This window comes from Anabrus simplex, chromosome 1, assembly GCF_040414725.1.
Source record: "Anabrus simplex isolate iqAnaSimp1 chromosome 1, ASM4041472v1, whole genome shotgun sequence".
Lineage (NCBI taxonomy): Eukaryota > Metazoa > Arthropoda > Insecta > Orthoptera > Tettigoniidae > Anabrus > Anabrus simplex.
In genome coordinates, this window is record NC_090265.1 from 1,556,302,711 (window position 1) to 1,556,320,923 (window position 18,213).

At 38.2% G+C, this 18,213-nt stretch overlaps 1 protein-coding gene across 1 annotated transcript in view; it reads right to left on the bottom strand.

Moving 5' to 3' along the window:
• cic (Putative transcription factor capicua) overlaps positions 1 to 18,213 on the bottom strand; it is a 519,891-nt gene that overhangs the window by 359,518 nt on the left and 142,160 nt on the right. The window contains exon 5 of the mRNA XM_067138869.2: positions 14,288 to 14,494. Within this exon, the coding sequence (XP_066994970.2) occupies positions 14,288 to 14,494 (207 nt within the window). The remainder of the gene's footprint in view (positions 1 to 14,287; positions 14,495 to 18,213) is intronic.

Consider the following 18,213-nt stretch of genomic DNA (forward strand, 5'->3'; position numbering starts at 1 on the left):
CCACTGTCGGCAGCCCTGAAAATGGTTTTCCGTGATTTCCCATTTTCACACCAGGCAAATGCTGGGGCTGTACCTTAAATAAGGCCATGGCCGCTTCCTTCCTACTCCTAGGCCTTTCCTGTCCCATCGTCGCCATAAGACCTATCTGTGTCGGTGCGACGTAAAGTAGCAAAAAAAAAAACTTCTTCGTTTTGCCTCATGACTGAGGCATCGTGACTATCATAATATTCAGCCCTCTAGCCGATGAAACATACTCCACCGTTCTTCCCTATCTAAAGCTTTCAACGTGGTTGCTCTGAGAGAACACTGTAGGGGGCCGTTCACCATGTCAATCCATCGTGTTGGTACTCGTCCTCGTTGTCAGGTTCCCTGGACTTTGCCCTCAACAATCAGCTTTTGAAGACTACCATCTCGGCACAATATATGTCCAAAGTAGCGTAAAATCCGCTGAGAGACCTTACATGATAGACAAACTTTTATCTGAAGTTGGTTCAGGATTGAGGTGTTCGTGCGATGAGCTGTCCATGGAATCCATAAAATTTTTCTCCAGCACCTTAAAATTCCCATGCATATATGTATATTTCCATTTATCTGGTAGACCCCAAATTTGTGCGGTAAAAAGTTGTCATGACTTATGCTCCAACCCTCGTACATTATTAAATGTTGATTTATGGTGTTAGATGTATGAGTGTTATGTAGTGAAATGTAGGAAACGCTCGGCATGAAAACAAATTCAGAAGGGAGCCATCGAATGAATGAATGAATGAATGAATGTAATTAATTAATTAATTACACTCAATTATATGGAATTTGAATAACTAACAATAGATAGCCTACAAGATTGGTGATCATTGTTTAAACAGGCAAAGGACAAAATTATAAATTCTGCAGAGCATCAACCTAAGAAAGAGTTTAGATCCTACAAAATAATGATCTACTTTAATCCAATGGGGAGTCTCTTGCATTAAAATAATCATAAATAACTGTGCCTAGAGGAAACAAGTGCTTAACCAACAATGCTACTCTGCTAGTCACATTCTTATTGAGGTTATTTTTAAAGCATGGATAACTATTTCCAAAATTTTACTGTCTTTCAACAACAATTTTGCAGCGATATGTAAGTGGTTACATGTTGTCAGCAGTACCTGTTTATCACATCACTTTAAAAAGTCATCTACTGCCTAAAGAATGGCTGGAATAGTTCTGAATCTAATACATCTTATGGATGAAGTCAGAGCCACAGAAGTTTAAATCAGGGGAGTAAGATACACGGTAGGCACTTCAAGCTTGATCTACAACACAACTCAACCACAGCCTCAGTAAAGTACACTAGAGCGCTGTCATGCAAACAAATGGATGGCAGTACACTAAATTCTTGGAACACAACCTGCGACGGACTTGGAGGAATAAAACATTGATATGCACTTTTTGTACAGACCGACTCGCCATTTTGCATGGCAGTGCTCAAGTGCACGTCACATAAGAGTGGTATAGTAACAAAGCTGAGGAATACTTTTACTATCTACCTTGGTCTGCTGATTCAAGTACTGGTGACCAGCTTCATTTCTATGACGAAGAAATCACTTTGTAGTATGACCACTCAACAAAAGTAACCAAACAAGCCCTGACAAAGAATTCTACATAACCGACAATGGATATCATGCAAACCTGGCAATTCCATCAAATAGTAGTAACAGTTTAAAACAGGTATCTATTCTTTATCCATAACAATTACACAGCTGTCACTATTATTTTTCCAATCCATATACAATTTGAGCTTTCCCTTTCAGAAACACGTTAATTCCAGTCCCCCCACAGAGATACGGTATTTCTTCTTCCTATCCTTTTCCAAATTACAGTGAAACTTCGTTAGTTCGCTCCTCATCAACAAGTTTTCCCACTTCTTGTTCTTGTTTGAGTCATCAGTCCATAGACTGGTTTGATGCACCATCCATGCCACCCTATCCTGTGCTAACCTTTTCATTTCTAGATAACCATTGCATCCTACATATGCTCTAATGTGCTTATCATATTCATACCTTGGTCTACCCCTACCGTTCTTACAACCTACACTTCCTTCAACAACCAACTGAACAAGTCCTGGGTGTCTTAAGATGTGTCCTATAATTCTATCTCCTCTTCTCGTCAAATTTTGTCAAATCGATCTCCTCTCACCAATTCGATTCAGTATCTCTTCATTCGTGATTCGATCTACCCACACCTCGCCTTCAGCATTCTTCTGTAACACCACATTTCAAAAGCTTCTATTCTCTTTCTTTCTGAGCTAGTTATTGTCCATGTTTCGCTTCCATACAATGCCACGCTCCACACGAAAGTCTTCAAAAACATCTTTCTAATTCCTATATCAACATTTGAAGTGAGCAAATTTCTTTTCTTAAGAAAGCTCTTCCTTGCTTGTGCTAGTCTGCATTTTATGTCCTCCTTACTTCTGCCATCGTTAGTTATTTTACTACCCAAGTAACAATATTCATCTACTTCCTTTAAGACTTCATTTCCTAATCTAATATTTCCTGCATCACCTGCCTTCATTCGACTGCACTCCATTACTTTTGTTTTGGACTTATTTATTTTCATCTTGTACTCGTTACCCAAGACTTCGTCCATACCATTCAGCAGCTTCTCGAGATCTTCTGCAGTCTCAGATAAAATAACATCATCGGCAAATCTCAAGATTTTGATTTCCTCTCCTTGGATTGTGATTCCCTTTCCAAATTCCTCTTTGATTTCCTTTACTGCCTGTTCTATGTAAACATTGAAAAGGAGGGGGGACAAACTGCAGCCTTACCTCACTCTTTTCTGGATTGAGACTTCTTTTTCACAGCCCTCGATTCTTATCACTGCAGACTGATTTTTATACAAACTGTAGATAATTCTTCGTTCTCGGTATCTGATCCCAATCACCTTCAGAATATTAAATAACTTGGTCCAATCAACATTATCGAATGCCTTTTCTAGATCTACGAATGCCATGTACGTGGGCTTCTCCTTCTTGATTCGATCCTCTAAGATCAGACGTAAAGTCAGGATAGCTTCACGTGTTCCTACATTTCTTCTGGAGCCGAATTGACCTTCTCCCAACTCAGCTTCAACTTGCTTTTCCATTCTTCTGTAAAAATTACATGTTAAAATTTTGCAGGCATGAGATACTAAACTGATGGTGCAGTAGTGTTCACACCTGTCAGCACTGGCTTTCTTGGGAATAGGTATAACAACATTCTGCTGGAAATCGGAAGGGACTTCTGTCTCATACATCTTACACACTAAGGGCCTGTACTACGACGGCCAGTTAAAAGTGCGGTATAAATTTATTTGGCAGTTTGGATATTTATCTGGAAGTTCGGTTGAAAACGCGTACTATGACTTTCGTTTATGTGCTATCTGGGAAAATATTCTCGAGTATAGCTATGCCGAAGTTGGAGAGGCTGTTAACGCTCTTATCTGGGACTTCGGTCCTATCGGGGACGCTACTGTAAAGAATCAAAATGGCTACACATCAAGAGGAATCTACATCTGCATGATACTGTGCGAAATTAAGTTGTTACAATATAATATATGTATATATTTATGAAGTATGTCATGCTTCCTGTCCAGCTATCACAGATTTCTTAAAGATTTCCCAAACTAGTAAGTTGTTGCTACTGACTATATCAGTAGCACACAAGCAGTGAATAGGAAGCTTCATGGATAGCCGTGGTCGTTAGGGCAACATCGTTTCCTGCATTGCACTTTTTCGTGGGTTCGAGTCCCAGTAGTTTACCTTCTAAATTATAGTCGGTAGGGTACTAGAGGTGATAGTACACATTTCCTAATCATTAAAATGCGTGTCAAAAGCGTGGGTTCTATTCCAAATCTATCCGCGACGCACAAATGGAGTTAAGGTATACGACGTTGTTCATGGCGATTCGTCCGTCGAATGAGGATGCTAAGGAGGTTATATTTCTTTTACTTCATAACAACTTGCTACAAAAGTATTTACGCTAAAGGGAGAAAAATACTTGCCAGTTACTATTCTCACATTGTATTGAAAAGAAAGAAACTAACTACTTATTCAATGAGCAAACAATAAATTGAATTAATAATAAAATTAATGATCCTATGCTGGATCAGTGGCATTAATCACGAATATAAACTTTACTTTCGCCATAACACGCATCCTCGTAAATAGTACTAGACAAAAAACTATACATAATCTCAATCTTAACTTTTGCGTCCAGGTTACATTTTCATTGTTTTTATTTTCTATAACAGTTTCAGTTTCATTATACAGTTAATTAATTTTAACATTTCTTCGTACGTGTATATTTCAGTCCTAATTCTGTTTTTGACCTGAACTTCCACATTATAGCTTAATAAGAGTCTGATATTGGATTCTAGAAATACAATTACCAAAGGAGTAGAGCTAAACAAACGAAAACACCAGGGAACACATATACCACCTCGCTAAATTTCACTATATTTTCAGTAACATTATTACCAACCCAATAAAAATGTTACTACATCTTCCGCATTACAATACCGTCGTTAAAATCCGTTGGTAGTGTACCATTTCATTGCCCTGGTCATTTAGAATCGCGATATTAAAATCGTCGTTTTGCCGTGAATAGTGATAAAGTGTCGGAAATCATGCGGCAGAAAATACGACTTGTAATATACAGACGTGCAGAATTAAATAGGCCATGAATATCTTGGAAGAAAGTGCAGACATGTGGAATCCAAATGGCCGTGATTTAGATGAAGATTTTAATTGGAAGAAACAACAATAGGAATGGATGAACATCGTATGAAGTCACCAGGAAGAGATTTACGAATGAATTGATATGCAACTAGAACAGAAGATTTAAAAGGGATACTTCCTAAATTTTTGTAAAACCAGATTGCATTATAAAGTTATGACAATATGTTTTTCATAGTCGTAACGGAAATCCCAAGCAGAGTATCAAAAAAAAAAAAAAAAAAAAAAAAAAAAAAAGAATAAACGAAGTAAATAGTGGAGCGCAGGTTCCGAGTAAACTAGAGTATCAAAGATTTATTATTGAAGACGAAAATCGATCAATTAATGTATCTAGTGAGGACACGGCAACATTGAAGATACCTCTTAAGATAATTCAAATTAAAATATTGATGTTTGCCACATCATAACCTACTCTGCTCAACATAAATATAGTTTAAGGAAGATATACAAGTAGCATGGTTGTCAAGCTAATGATGTCTTTAAATATGTGTTTTATGCATGTCTTCGAGAGCTACGTGATGACCGGCTAGACTGAAGATGGGACGAGAGTCTGACGGTAACCCGCCAACCATTCCTATGGACCCGAGGATCGTGGCCGCAGCCCGGTCATGATGCAGCGATAACCCGGAGAACATCCTAGGAGAACCAGGAAGCAGCCATCCCAGTCCAGAAACGCAGATGGATTAAGTTAAGTTTCACAAATTTCTTTTCTTAAATTGTAGTTATATGTATATCATTTGATATCAAGTTGTCGATGGTGACTGTACAAGAGCTAGGTCGATATATCTTCGAGAGGTGATCTCAATATCGAGTTTCAGCGCGAATGTACCAATGTTGATGTTTAACTGATGGATTTAGGTAATCTTCCAAAACTAATAAACACTCCCATGTGTAGGAAAGATAACACTCGCAAATGATGTGCTTTGCTTGCAATGTTTAGTTTTCTTCCAAAGAATATTGCCGTACATAATGTGAAATGAGATATTTCAAACGAGAATATGTAGTATATTGAATTGTAGGTTAACGTGCGGATACGACGTCAACTTTTACCTAATGTAAATAGATATAGGCTTAATATCTTAATACTTTGATAAGAGAAGTATGTGTCGATATAAATGATAGTTGTTGATCCATATAATATGAATTCTGATGAGATAATGAATATAGTGAATTGAGCGGTACTTTGAAAAGAGTTAATGATGTTTATATTCGCGGTGAGCTCATATACGTCGGGAATATTGAGGTTAGACTTGTGAATGTTATAAATAATATATGCATTGAGATATTAGGCGTGGAATTATGATTAATACGACGACGAATAAGGAATTGATGTCCGTTTATTTCAAACAGTTATGGATCAGGATATATTTGACGCATATAGCGATATGTAATATGGCTTGTCTTATTATTTGAGTTATTGACATTTGGTTAGTGAACTTGCAGATTGCTAATAATGTACGATCCTCAAAAATAACCCTGGATAACCTATAGTAGAGCATAATGACGGCATTTTCTAAGAAAATTTTACATGTTACTCAATATTTAAAATGACTTAAGTGGGAACAGTAAATCACTGACGGTAGTGTCTTCATACTGTTATGTTATTGCTATTTGCGAGTGTGGAAGTTAAATCTACGGTGGCCCTTGACCATTAGCACTCAGTGATTGAATTTATAAAGCATTTCGACCTTAATTTGACCTAGACATAAACTTGTTGAGGTTTTATTGAACAATTATTACATATTTCTTAGGGAATATTTTGAATATGTCCAAGTATGATCAAACATATACATATATTATTTATGTTCATTGGTATATCAGCCTAGGTAGCAATTGAAAGCTACACATGTGAAACATTGCTTACTCCATCTACGTTATTAATGATACAGTCACAAAAATGAAATAATGTTAGGATGACACACCAAAAAGAAGCATTCTTTAAATACATGGCCGAACAAACCTTTCAATAATTACGTACATATGTAGGACATAATATTATGTAATCATTTAAGATCTTGATAAAAGTTAATAACAAGTTAGAATTTGATATTTAAGGAGAATTTAAGAGTTCTATTCCCAGATAATTTCATGTTAGTTTATTCTTAATATAACAGTTTGTTAATTTTGAATTAGCCAGAAGGAATCATAGAATTATTTTATGGTAGTTTAGTGGACTGAACATTTTAATTTTTTTTATATATGAGACTGAGGAGATGTAGGAGGTAATCCACGTCAGGTCAGGAGAGCTTCCTGAAATAATACAATTCCGCAGAGAAATTGAGGAAGGTACTTGTTTATGGAAGTAGATAAGACTGTGGATGTTGAGAAAAATATTAACACATTGCTGTCCGGCCCATCTGATGTATAACTGGCCCTTGTGGCCGGAAGGTTTTGGCAGAGACGTGGAGTTATTGCAGGGTATCATAATTTAATAATTTCAGGTTCATTCACAGTTATATCTGTCCACTTTAAAGTTTTTGGTGAGATTTTATATCTCGGTTCATTCTGGTACTGATATCTGTTTGATTCCTCGACCATATACGCCAACAAATCATTACAAATGAACAACTTGACATCACTACCTATATTTTCAGGTTCACTCGGCGAAATTTTAACGCCAGGCGTCCACGAGAAAGACTCCAAAAACAGTATAATATCCTGTTAGGCCACTCACAGCCAGAAATAGAGAGAATATTATCAACAGTACTTTCATCTAGACCATCTTTGCTATCTGAAGCATCAGGTCATTGCTCACATGGTGCAATAAACGTGTCATTCAACGCATCACTTCCACATAAATGCATGACACTAGCTCTAGAATTATCATTAGACAATTCATCTTCACTCTCCTCACAATGACGGGAAACATATGACAAATTATCAGCGTATAATTCATGTATAATATCACCAGGAGTCAGTCCAGTGTTTTTGTTTACCGGGGCTGCCATTTTTGTTTACTAGCATTGATGGATACACGGAAGATATTCGAAGGCAAAAACAAATGCAACTGACGCACTAAAACGGGCAAAACCAGTACTAAAAGAAGCATAGTTTTTCTTCCATTTAGGCACATCAACGATAATCTCCAAATAGTTCCTCAATAACCGTTAGATGGCATCAGAAGGCAGACTTGCACAAACACGTATTTATACGTGATCGGCTGCAGAGCACCGTGCTTGGAAACACGTATTGATATGTGAGCGGACAGCATTGTGTTAATAATGTGAAATGTGAACCAATAATTAGAGTGATACCTTCAAGTCAATATTTTTTTAAATTTTTGATGAGATACCTACATGTACATAAGAATCATTTAAATATTATCCTTCATACAAAAAACATAATTTCGAATAAAATTAGTATTTAAGAATTTAACTTATTAATATTATTTATAGGTTATAAGAATAATTTAAGGTAATTTCATATGGAAATAATGGAATTTAAGATTGGTCGTATTTTGAATTATTGACCTGTTAGTCAGGCAAACATGATGGATATATTTGAGGTGCGTATCTCAGTCGGATTCACGTTTTTAAAAAAAATACAACGGTTTAGTTTGAAATAGGATAATCCCTGAGTTGTATGGCATAGCTAGCTGGAGATTTTCTTGAACGCCGGCGTGTAGTTAATTGGAAGAAAGAATGACTCCCATACGTGAAAAAAAGAAGAAAGACGCCGCAGGACTTAAAACATGGCGCAAGGTAAATTTTCCTTCGACGCGGCGCAAGAAAAATTTGCCGTCCACCGTGGTTCCAAAAATAAGTTTTGGGGTTCAACGAAAATTGTCATCAACAGTAGGGCTTGAAAAGGAGATTGACACCCCAGTCAAGAGTAAGTCGGTTCAGTAGTATGCAAGAAAATATTTAACTTCTAGTTTGCAAAACTGCAGCCTACGTATCTGGCTGTTTACCTGACAGTCGTAGTACAGACCCTAAATGGAATAACCTTGCCATACTGGTTTCTCCTAAGACAGTCAGTAATTCAGAGGGAATGTCATCAATTCCAGGTGCCTTGTTCCTATTTAGGTCATTCACAGCTCTGTCAAACTCTGACCTCAAAATTGGGTCTCCCATTTTATCAGCATTAACAGCCTCTGCATGTTCCAGAACCAAATTATCTATATCTTTACCTTGACACAACTGTTGGATATGCTCCTGCCATCTTTCTGCTCTGTCTTCTTTCCCTAGAAGTGGCTTTCCATCTGATCTCTTAATATTCATACACCTAGATTTCCTTTCTCCAAAGGTTTCGTTGATTTTGTTGTATCCAGCATCTACCTTTCCTAGGATCATACAACCTTCGACATCCTTGCACTTCTCCTTCAGCCATTCTTCCTTAGCTGTCTTGCACTTTCTATCCAAGTCATTCTTTAATTTCCTGTATTCTTTTCTGCCGTCTTCATTTCTAGCATTCTTGTATTTTCGTTGTTCATCAATCAGGTCTAGTATCTCCTGAGTTATCCACTGATTCTTACTTGATCTTTTCTTCCTTCCTAACATTTCTTTAGCAGCCCTACTGACTTCATTTTTCATGACTATCCACTCTTCCTCTATTGTGTTTCCTTCACCCTTTTCATTTAGTCACTGTGCAACATGCTCCTTGAAACAATCCCTCACACTCTTTTCTTTCAACTTGTCTAGATCCCATCTGTTTGCATTCTTTCCTTTCTTCAATTTCTTCAACTTCAAATGGCATTTCATGACCAACAAGTTGTGGTCAGAGTCCAGGTCTGCTCCTGCGAAAGTTTTGCAATACAACACCTGGTGTCTGAATCTCTGCCTAATCATAATGAAGTCTACTTGATACCTTCCAGTGTCTTCAGGTCTCGTCCACGTATACAGCCGTCGTTTGTGGTGTTTGAACCAAGTTTTTTTTTTGCTAGGGGCTTCACGTCGCACCGACACAGATAGGTCTTATGGCGACGATGGGAGAGAAAAGGCCTAGGAATTGGAGGGAAGCGGCCGTGGCCTTAACTAAGGTACAGCCCTAGCATTTGCCTGGTGTGAAAATGGGAAACCATGGAAAACCATCTTCAGGGCTGCCGACAGTGGGATTCAAACCCACTATCTCCCGGATGCAAGCTCACAGCCGTGCGCCTCTACGCGCACGCCCAACTCGCCGGTGAACCAAGTATTGGCAAGGACTAAATTATGATCAGTGCAGAATTCAACCAGCCGACTTCCTCTTTCATTCCTTTGTCCAAATCTGAATCCTCCTACTGTATTACCTTCTCTTCCTTGGCCTACCACTGCATTCCAGTCTCCCATCACAATTAGATTCTCGTCACCTTTTACATACTGTATTACATCTTCTCTCTCTTCATATACTCTTTTGATTTCCTCGCCATCTGCTGAACTAGTAGGCATATAGACCTGCATTATTGTGGTGAGCATTGGTTTGGTGTCTATCTTGACGACAATAATTCTTTCACTATGCTAGTCGCACTAGCTTATCCGCTGCCCTATTTTCTTATTCATTATTAAACCGACGCCTGCATTTCCCCTGTTTGATTTTGTGTTGATAATTCGGTAGTCGCCTGACCAAATATACTCTTCTTCCTGCCAACGTACTTCACTTATACCAACTACATCCAACTTTAGTCTATCCATCTCACTTTTCAGATTCTCTAACCTAAGACAACGATTCAAACTTCTAACATTCCACGCTCTGACTCGCAGAATGTCAGTATCCATTTCCTGATGATCGCCGCACCCCCTCTCGTGTAGTCCCCACCCGGAGATCTGAATGAGGGACTAGTTTACCTCCGGAATATTTTACCCGGGAGGAAGCCATCGTCAGTACATCATTCATACAGAGAGAGCTGCATGTCCTTGGGAGTTAGTTAAGACTGTAGTTTCTCGTTGCTTTCAGCCGTGTAGCAGTATCAACACAGCTAATCCATGTTGAGTATTATTACAAGGCCATATCAGTCAATCATCTAGACTGCCACCCTTGCAACTTCCGAAAGGCTGCTACCCCCTTTCGATGAACCATTCGTCAGTCTGGTCTCTCAACAGATACCCATCCAATATGGTTGCACCTGCGGCTCGGCTATCTGCTGCATTGGGACACGCAAGCTTCCCCACTGCGGCAAGGTCATATGGTCATAAATTCAAAGTCTGATTCTCATTGTATTTAATGTATATAAAAATACCTCATTTATCGCATCACAAATTTTCGCTATTACTTCTTAGTATGATCACATTACTCCTAGCCCTGAAAACTGAATATGTTATTTGTCATCCCTTATGAAAGAAACATGATTTCCGGCTTGGGTAAGAGCCATTGCACACAGTTGTGTGATTACGGAAAAAGACCTTAAATTCTTGAACTTCACAGGATAAGTTGCACCTTCGGGGAGCAAGCTGTTAGCCTCAGAAATGTTCAGTTTGGCTGCCGGTCAGCAGCAAGATTGCTGAATAACACAGTGAGCCTATTTGAGCTTGTACTTTGCATTCCAATCAGAAGTTAGAAGTTTATTTTGTGTTGAGCGGTACAGTAAAGTGTTATTACAAGTAATAAATATCTTGATCCATGATGGAATTATTGTTAGTAGTAGTAGTAGTAGTAGTAGTAGTAGTAGTAGTAGTAATAGTCGTAGTAGCAGCAGCAGCAGCAGTAGTAGTAGTAGTAGCAGTAGTAGTAGTAGTAGTATAATATTACTTTATTTTTTTAGCCAACATAGGACTACTTTAATCAGATTTATGGAGGTTTGTCTTCTTTTTGTCAGCCCAATACTGTTTCGCTCTTTCTGAACGTAATTTTCTTTGTGCTACTGGATTCACTCTTCCTATTCTCTGCTTGTTGATTTTCGTCTGTAGTCTAGTGACCAAAGGCCAGCACGCCAACCATTTAGCCACGGAGCCGGACTGTGATCCATCTAATATTATTCCTATTCTTACTCTTCCATAATTATTCTACTGATTCTATTTTCTGGTGATCGTATCAGATGCCCTAAGAATGATATTTGTTTCTTTTTCATTGTGCTAGTTACAGGTTCTATTTCTTTATAACCTTTCATTGGAAGCTAGCCTCCAGACTATGTTTACTTGATAATTTTTGTTTAAACCGGTTCTCACTATTCTCCTTTCTAACTTGAGTACTCTACAGTGAAGTGTAGCAAATATTTGTTGCATGATACGGCAGCCTCTATCTGGATTAGAAACATAATCGTGTGAAATTGACTAGCATGGTGTATATTTGTCCTGTCATAGCCTAGTTATGGATACAGAAAACGTTGTTCAATTCCTTACTAATGAAGACAAAATTAATCTGCCAGAAAGTGGACAAGGGTCCACATCTTAAACCGTGCAGAGGTCGCGAATGTTGAACTCAGATCTTCGAGTTTCGACTCGATCACTCGAGCAGGGTCAATCTGTGTTCAAAATGGCAGCTAAAGTCATTCCTCCCGGTCGCACATGATCGAGTGTAACTTCCAATTCACTGTCTACAAGTGTGACCCGAGAAAAATGTTTAATAACCCAATGCTCTGAAATAACAGGTTTCTACTAACATTTGTGTTAGAAAGAATGTGATCTGGAATAATACTTTACTGTTTTTATTGGCCCCCGTGCACAGGTTTTCATAATTTTTGTTTGGTGTTTTTCACACTTTTCAGTGCACTTGTTATCTTATAAGCCCCCACGGAAAAGGTTTTAATATTTGTTCTCTCATGTTTTTCACATGGTTTAATACTTTCCTCTCATATTTAGAAATGGTAGATACATATTTCACTGTACCCACAGATACAAGACGTACAAGGGCCATTCAAAAAGAAAAGAGCCAGAGGCTATAAAATGACGACCGCTGAAAGGATCGTAATGCAATTGCCTGCAGAAGAAGGTGCAGTCCCTATAAGAGCACTGAGGTTATAAACTTGCCACTGGAGGGATATGGGTGCACATCATGCGACAACAGAGCGAGCATGCGCACCCATTGACCATCCACTGCACCCAGTCGTGCTGACAACAGTGAAGTGGAGGCTTCATGAAAAGAGCAAAGGGGTGTAGAGCATTTCCCAACAGCAGAAGAAGTGAGTAGAACGAAAATTCATCAAAGAATGGCACAAGTGTACGGAGAATTCTGCATGTCGGTTGCAAGTGTCAAGGTATAGCACAAGCGATTCAGGGAAGGACGGATGTCATTGGCCGATGTTGCATGGTCTGGAACGGCACACCACATTACCAATGCCACTGTCTAGCAGGTAGATGCTCTCATTATGCAAGACCGGCGAGTTGCGTTAGCAGCCATTGTCGCAGAGATCGGAGTACGCGTCAGAAGTGTTCACGCCATCACAGGAAGCATGTCAAATGGATCTCTCTCTTCAACATCAATTGCGCTATGCCAAGAAAGAGGACGAGTTCCTGTCACAAGTGGTCCCTGGAGACGAGACATGGTGACATCACTTCGAACCAGAGTCAAAGCGAATAAGTCTGCAGAGGGCAGGAATTTTACCAGATGGCTATTCACCGCCTTATGCTACAGTGGAACAAGTGCCTCAACAGTGCTGGACAATACTTTTGAAAGAACAGTACAGGTTTTCATTTTATAGCCTCTGGCTTGTTTCTTGTTGAATAGCTCTTATAAAATGCCCTCATGTCGGAAAAATCGTACCTAGTGTTTCCATATCCCTGTTGGATAGTTTTTCATATATATATGCAGTAGTACGTTTTCACGCTTAACATGTTCTTTTTTTGTTGCCCCTGGCGAAACGTCTTAATGAGGTTTTACTGTACCTGGCATCAGCACTTTCTATGAGGGCATTAATCCTTTCCCTACTTCATCATCATAATCATACATTCAGATGTGCAAGTCGCATGGGCATCAAATAGAAAGACCTGCATCAAGCGAAATAAATAAATAAATAAATAAATAAATAAATAAATAAATAAATAAATATGTAAGTAAATAAATAAATAAATTAATTAATTAATTAATTAAATAAATAAATAAATAGACTTAGCCCTGTGAAGATGTGTATTAAATGGATAAAATACTCAGCCCCCAAGCTAGAGGTATTAACCAAAGTTAAAATTCCTGACACAGCCAAGAATTGCACCCAGGGCCCTCTGAACTGAAGGCCACCACGGTGACCATTTAACCAAGGAGGCAGACTATTTTTTTATAATTTTGTTTTACACAACTGGTGCTGCTTCTCTGACATGGACAAAAACACTGGATGATGTATCACTGTCTTAAATATTAATTAATGTTCATAAAAGCAGTACTGAAATAAAACATACATACCAGAGAGTTAGTCAGTATAAATGTCAAATTAACATGGGATAGGATAATTTGTTCAGGAAGTAAATATCTTCAAACTGAAGTTTTCATGTAATTGCTACATAGGGATATTTACAATAATTATCTTCTATTAGTAATGAATATTTGAATTGGGCAACTAATTCTCCATTTCAAAACCAGTTGAACATATAAATTTCTGAGTTATTACCCATCAATGGCAAGTTCAACAACAAACACACACAATCCATTTCCCTAACATAATTAATTACAAATATCTTTAAATATAGTTACCTTGGAAAGTTAGCAGGCCCAGCACGCAAGCTGCTTCCTTTTAAGCTCAGATGACGTGAACAATAACCTCTACGCTGAGACTCTTTGGTGCAACCATCTTTAGAACAGAGTCTTCGCCATTGCTTACCATTGAATTTCTTCCGAATACCACTTGGAGTAGATACAACATCCCCTTTCTTATATTTGTGCGGTGTAGCAGCCTGAGATCTATTAGAAAAGTACATACGCACACAGTACATCGTTTAGTGAAAATTGCAACTGCAATCGTAAAGAATATAGGAAGGAAAAAGCAATCATTAAAAACTTACATGAAGGTATCAATAACAATGACAAAACATGGTCTTATACCACATGTTGACACAAATATTACTTGTAGGAAGGAAGATCAGGAGAATAACGGGGTGTAAAAAAGGAAGATGCAAAGTGAGGGGGCAGGGGGTGGGGGCTGAGATTTTGTGAAGGAACCAAAACAACTAATATCATATTAGAATTTGATGAGGATGGAAATCTTTTATGACAGAGAATATATAGATGGACAGTAGAAAAGGGAAGATAGGGCACATCACGATTCATAGAGGAATGACACAGTGAAAAAGAAAAAATTAGCAGGAAAAAAAATTGACATTCTGAAGAACAGACTAAAGACAGTAGGAGGTGGTGCCCTGAAGAAAAACTGAAACAAGAAGAATAAGTAAGTGCCATATTTCTCAGAATCCAAGACAACCCTGAATGTGGGTCTTCTTCACAAAAATTAAATCAGGTTTAAAAAGTGATTTGTGAAATATTTTTATTTATAACAAATTTCAAATTTAATTTGAGAAAATAAATAAACACAAGATCATGTAAATCCCACCTACTTCCGTAATCGTTTTCATTAGAGGTATCTGATACAGGCAAAGTTCACGGAATTCCTATTCGCGAGCCCACATTCATATTGCATCTTGTGTTATGGCTATTCTGACCTTGCATTTTTCGTGCACATACCTCAAAAATTTCATGTTCGACTTCTTTAAAGCGCCCCTGTTGCGGGACACCCAATGCCTTTCCTGTATAGTACGCATGTTTTTACTACCTTTGTCTTCACGCCAACCCCAAACATGGCTTTAGTTATGCCGTATTTTCTTGTGGCTGCACAATTATTCTTTATTTTGGTGCGTTTAATAACCATTAATTTAAAATTGGCATCATAATATCAAGAGAATCCGTTGAAAATTTGCCGGTAATACTTGTTCCACATATCTTTACAATATGACTATCCATCATGAAAGTATTCCTGTTGTCTATAAAACTCTTACTAAGCGTCAGGTACAACTGACTGCCGCTAGACGCATGCCTCGCTTACTATCTTAGTTAATTTATTTAATGTTAAAAACTTCATAACTGGTCTGTATTGAAAATACGGTCGGCTTCAGCAGCTAGCAATGTATTTGTGCACCATAATATGGCCATTCTGCCTTTCCATTCTTCATGCACATATCTCGCTATTTCATCTCCAACTTCTGTAAAGCGTCCTTGTTGCGGTCCACCGAATGAACTTTTTAAGCTACCTTTGGCTTCACATTAACGCCGAACCTGGCTTTACAGTAGTTATGCCATATTTTCTTGCGGCTACACAATTATTCTTCATTTCTGCATGTTTAATTATCATTAACTTAAAACTGGCATCATAATATCAACAAGAACCCACTGAAAATTTGAATATTTTTGAAAATTTGCAAAAATATTTCTGCTGTCTATAAAGCGTACTAAGCGTCAGGTATAGTAGATGAGTTATAACTCTGTCACCGAGTAATCGTGGCCTTTCTAAGAATTCTAAGAGTGGCATCCTTTTTTATTCAAATGACATTTCCTGCGCAACTGGGGCTCGGAAGTATGGTACATTAACTTCGACCTTGCAATTAGCTCAAGAGAGTAGGCCTAATGTTTTGATGCCATTCTGTGGATCTGAGAAACGTTTTTGTAGAGGCTAGTAGAATGTCATTCTGTTTTCACTATTGTCCGAGAACCAGCAACGTTACACAGAAACGCTGTACAATTTACTACCACGACTAGGGATGTATAATAAAGACGCGGACAATGAAATTCAAGTCTTAAGCGCGGGAGGGGACCAGCGTGGTTACCGTTGTAGCTAACAGCGGTGTTCATTACTGTTACATCGCAAATACAAGACAACCTGTGATTTTTCACGTAAAATGCTGAGAAAAAAATGTTGTCTTGGATATGGAGAAATACCGTAATAACGTGGTTGCTGATGAAAAGTAGAAAAGTTGAGAGCTGTTTACACATGGAGTAAGGGATGATCTGAACAACAGGAAGAAACTATTAAATGGAATTACAAAATACACAAAAAATTACATGGAGAGCAAGGATTTACTATGTAATGTGGAATGCACATAAAGGAAATTCCCGAGTCCAAATTTTTGGCTGCAGCCTTTCTCCAGAGAGGATGGAGTAAGAATGATGGTGACCGTTGAACAAACATTGATGCTGCTATGAGGTAAAGGAAGAAGAGATAGGCAAGACATTATAATGGAACAAAAAAAAAGAAAAGAAGGAGCAGTTATGTAACAGCTAAGTGCTTTCCTAGACATAAGCCCCATCTGATGTCCAACTTGAGAATCTCTATGTGCAAGAAGGTAGGAAGACGGAAGTAAACACTGAAAAAAATCAGGAAAGTCAAGAAAAAAAGTTCATATATAAGAGCAAATGGACATACTTACAGTCATCCTTTATCGGTGAAATTCAAAGGATCTTTCACAGCTTACAATCATGGAGAGAAATGATTAGTTTTGTCCTTGAACAATACATAATACACAATAGATAATGTGAGTGCCTTAAATCTCACTTTTTTTGCAGATTTATGTCTTGGTATGGAAGTACTCTCCACAATTATAGGGGGAAGAAGAGATGACAGATCTTGTTTCAGAAGATTACCTTTTATTCCTTCAATGCTAAAGTCTGAATGCTCTGTACAAGACCTAAGCTATTTGGCTGGCTATGTTCCTTGTAATAATCATTTTATAGATTTCTAGACCAACCCACCAAAGAAAAAATGCTGTATCTCTAGATTGCAGGGGAAAAAAAAGGCCAAACTGAAAAGGTTTCTCAAGAGAATCGGTAATTCCATCAATTGACTCATTCTGTTAAACAATTCAATTTTGTTAACCACTTTCCAAAACAATATCCTAACTAGGAGACTGAAAGATCTTTAAAGGAAATACCCCAAGCAAACAATATGGGCAATAAAAGACTTTCATTTAAAAGGAAAAACTTTAAAAGCCTTTAAGATAACCAAGTATAATTTCCAAGCCGGCTCCACAGTGTAGGGATAGCATGCCTGCCTCTGACCTGGAGGCCCCGAATTCGATTCCCAGCCAGAACAGGAATTTTTACCTGGATCTGAGTGCTGGTTTGAGGTCCACTCAGCCTACGTGATTACAAATGAGGAGCTATCTGACAGTGAGATGGTGGCCCCAGTCTAGAAAGCCAGAATAACGGCCGAGAGTATTCATCGTGCTGACCACACAACACCTCGTAATCTGCAGCCTTCAGGCTGAGCACCGGTCGCTTGGTAGGCCATAGCCTTTCATGGCTGTTGCACCATAGGGTTTGGTTTGTATTTGATATAATTTCCAGGAAACTTTTAATTTCTTGAAATTTTTTAAGTGCATTTCACCTTTTTTAAGGAAAATACATCATATGAAAAATATAATAAATTGTAACATCACTTAGTCCTCTGTTACAAGTTTGTACCACCACCACTACTTCCTGGCCTTCTATGTTCCCCTAAAGGACACTCCCAAGTATCACTTACGGTCAGGACTTGTGATCCTCAGAGTATATTCCCTTCAGTTTGATATCTGCACCACTGGAATGCTGTTTCTCTTCAAAGACTTTTCAGCTACTTGCCACCACATTGCTCTAAG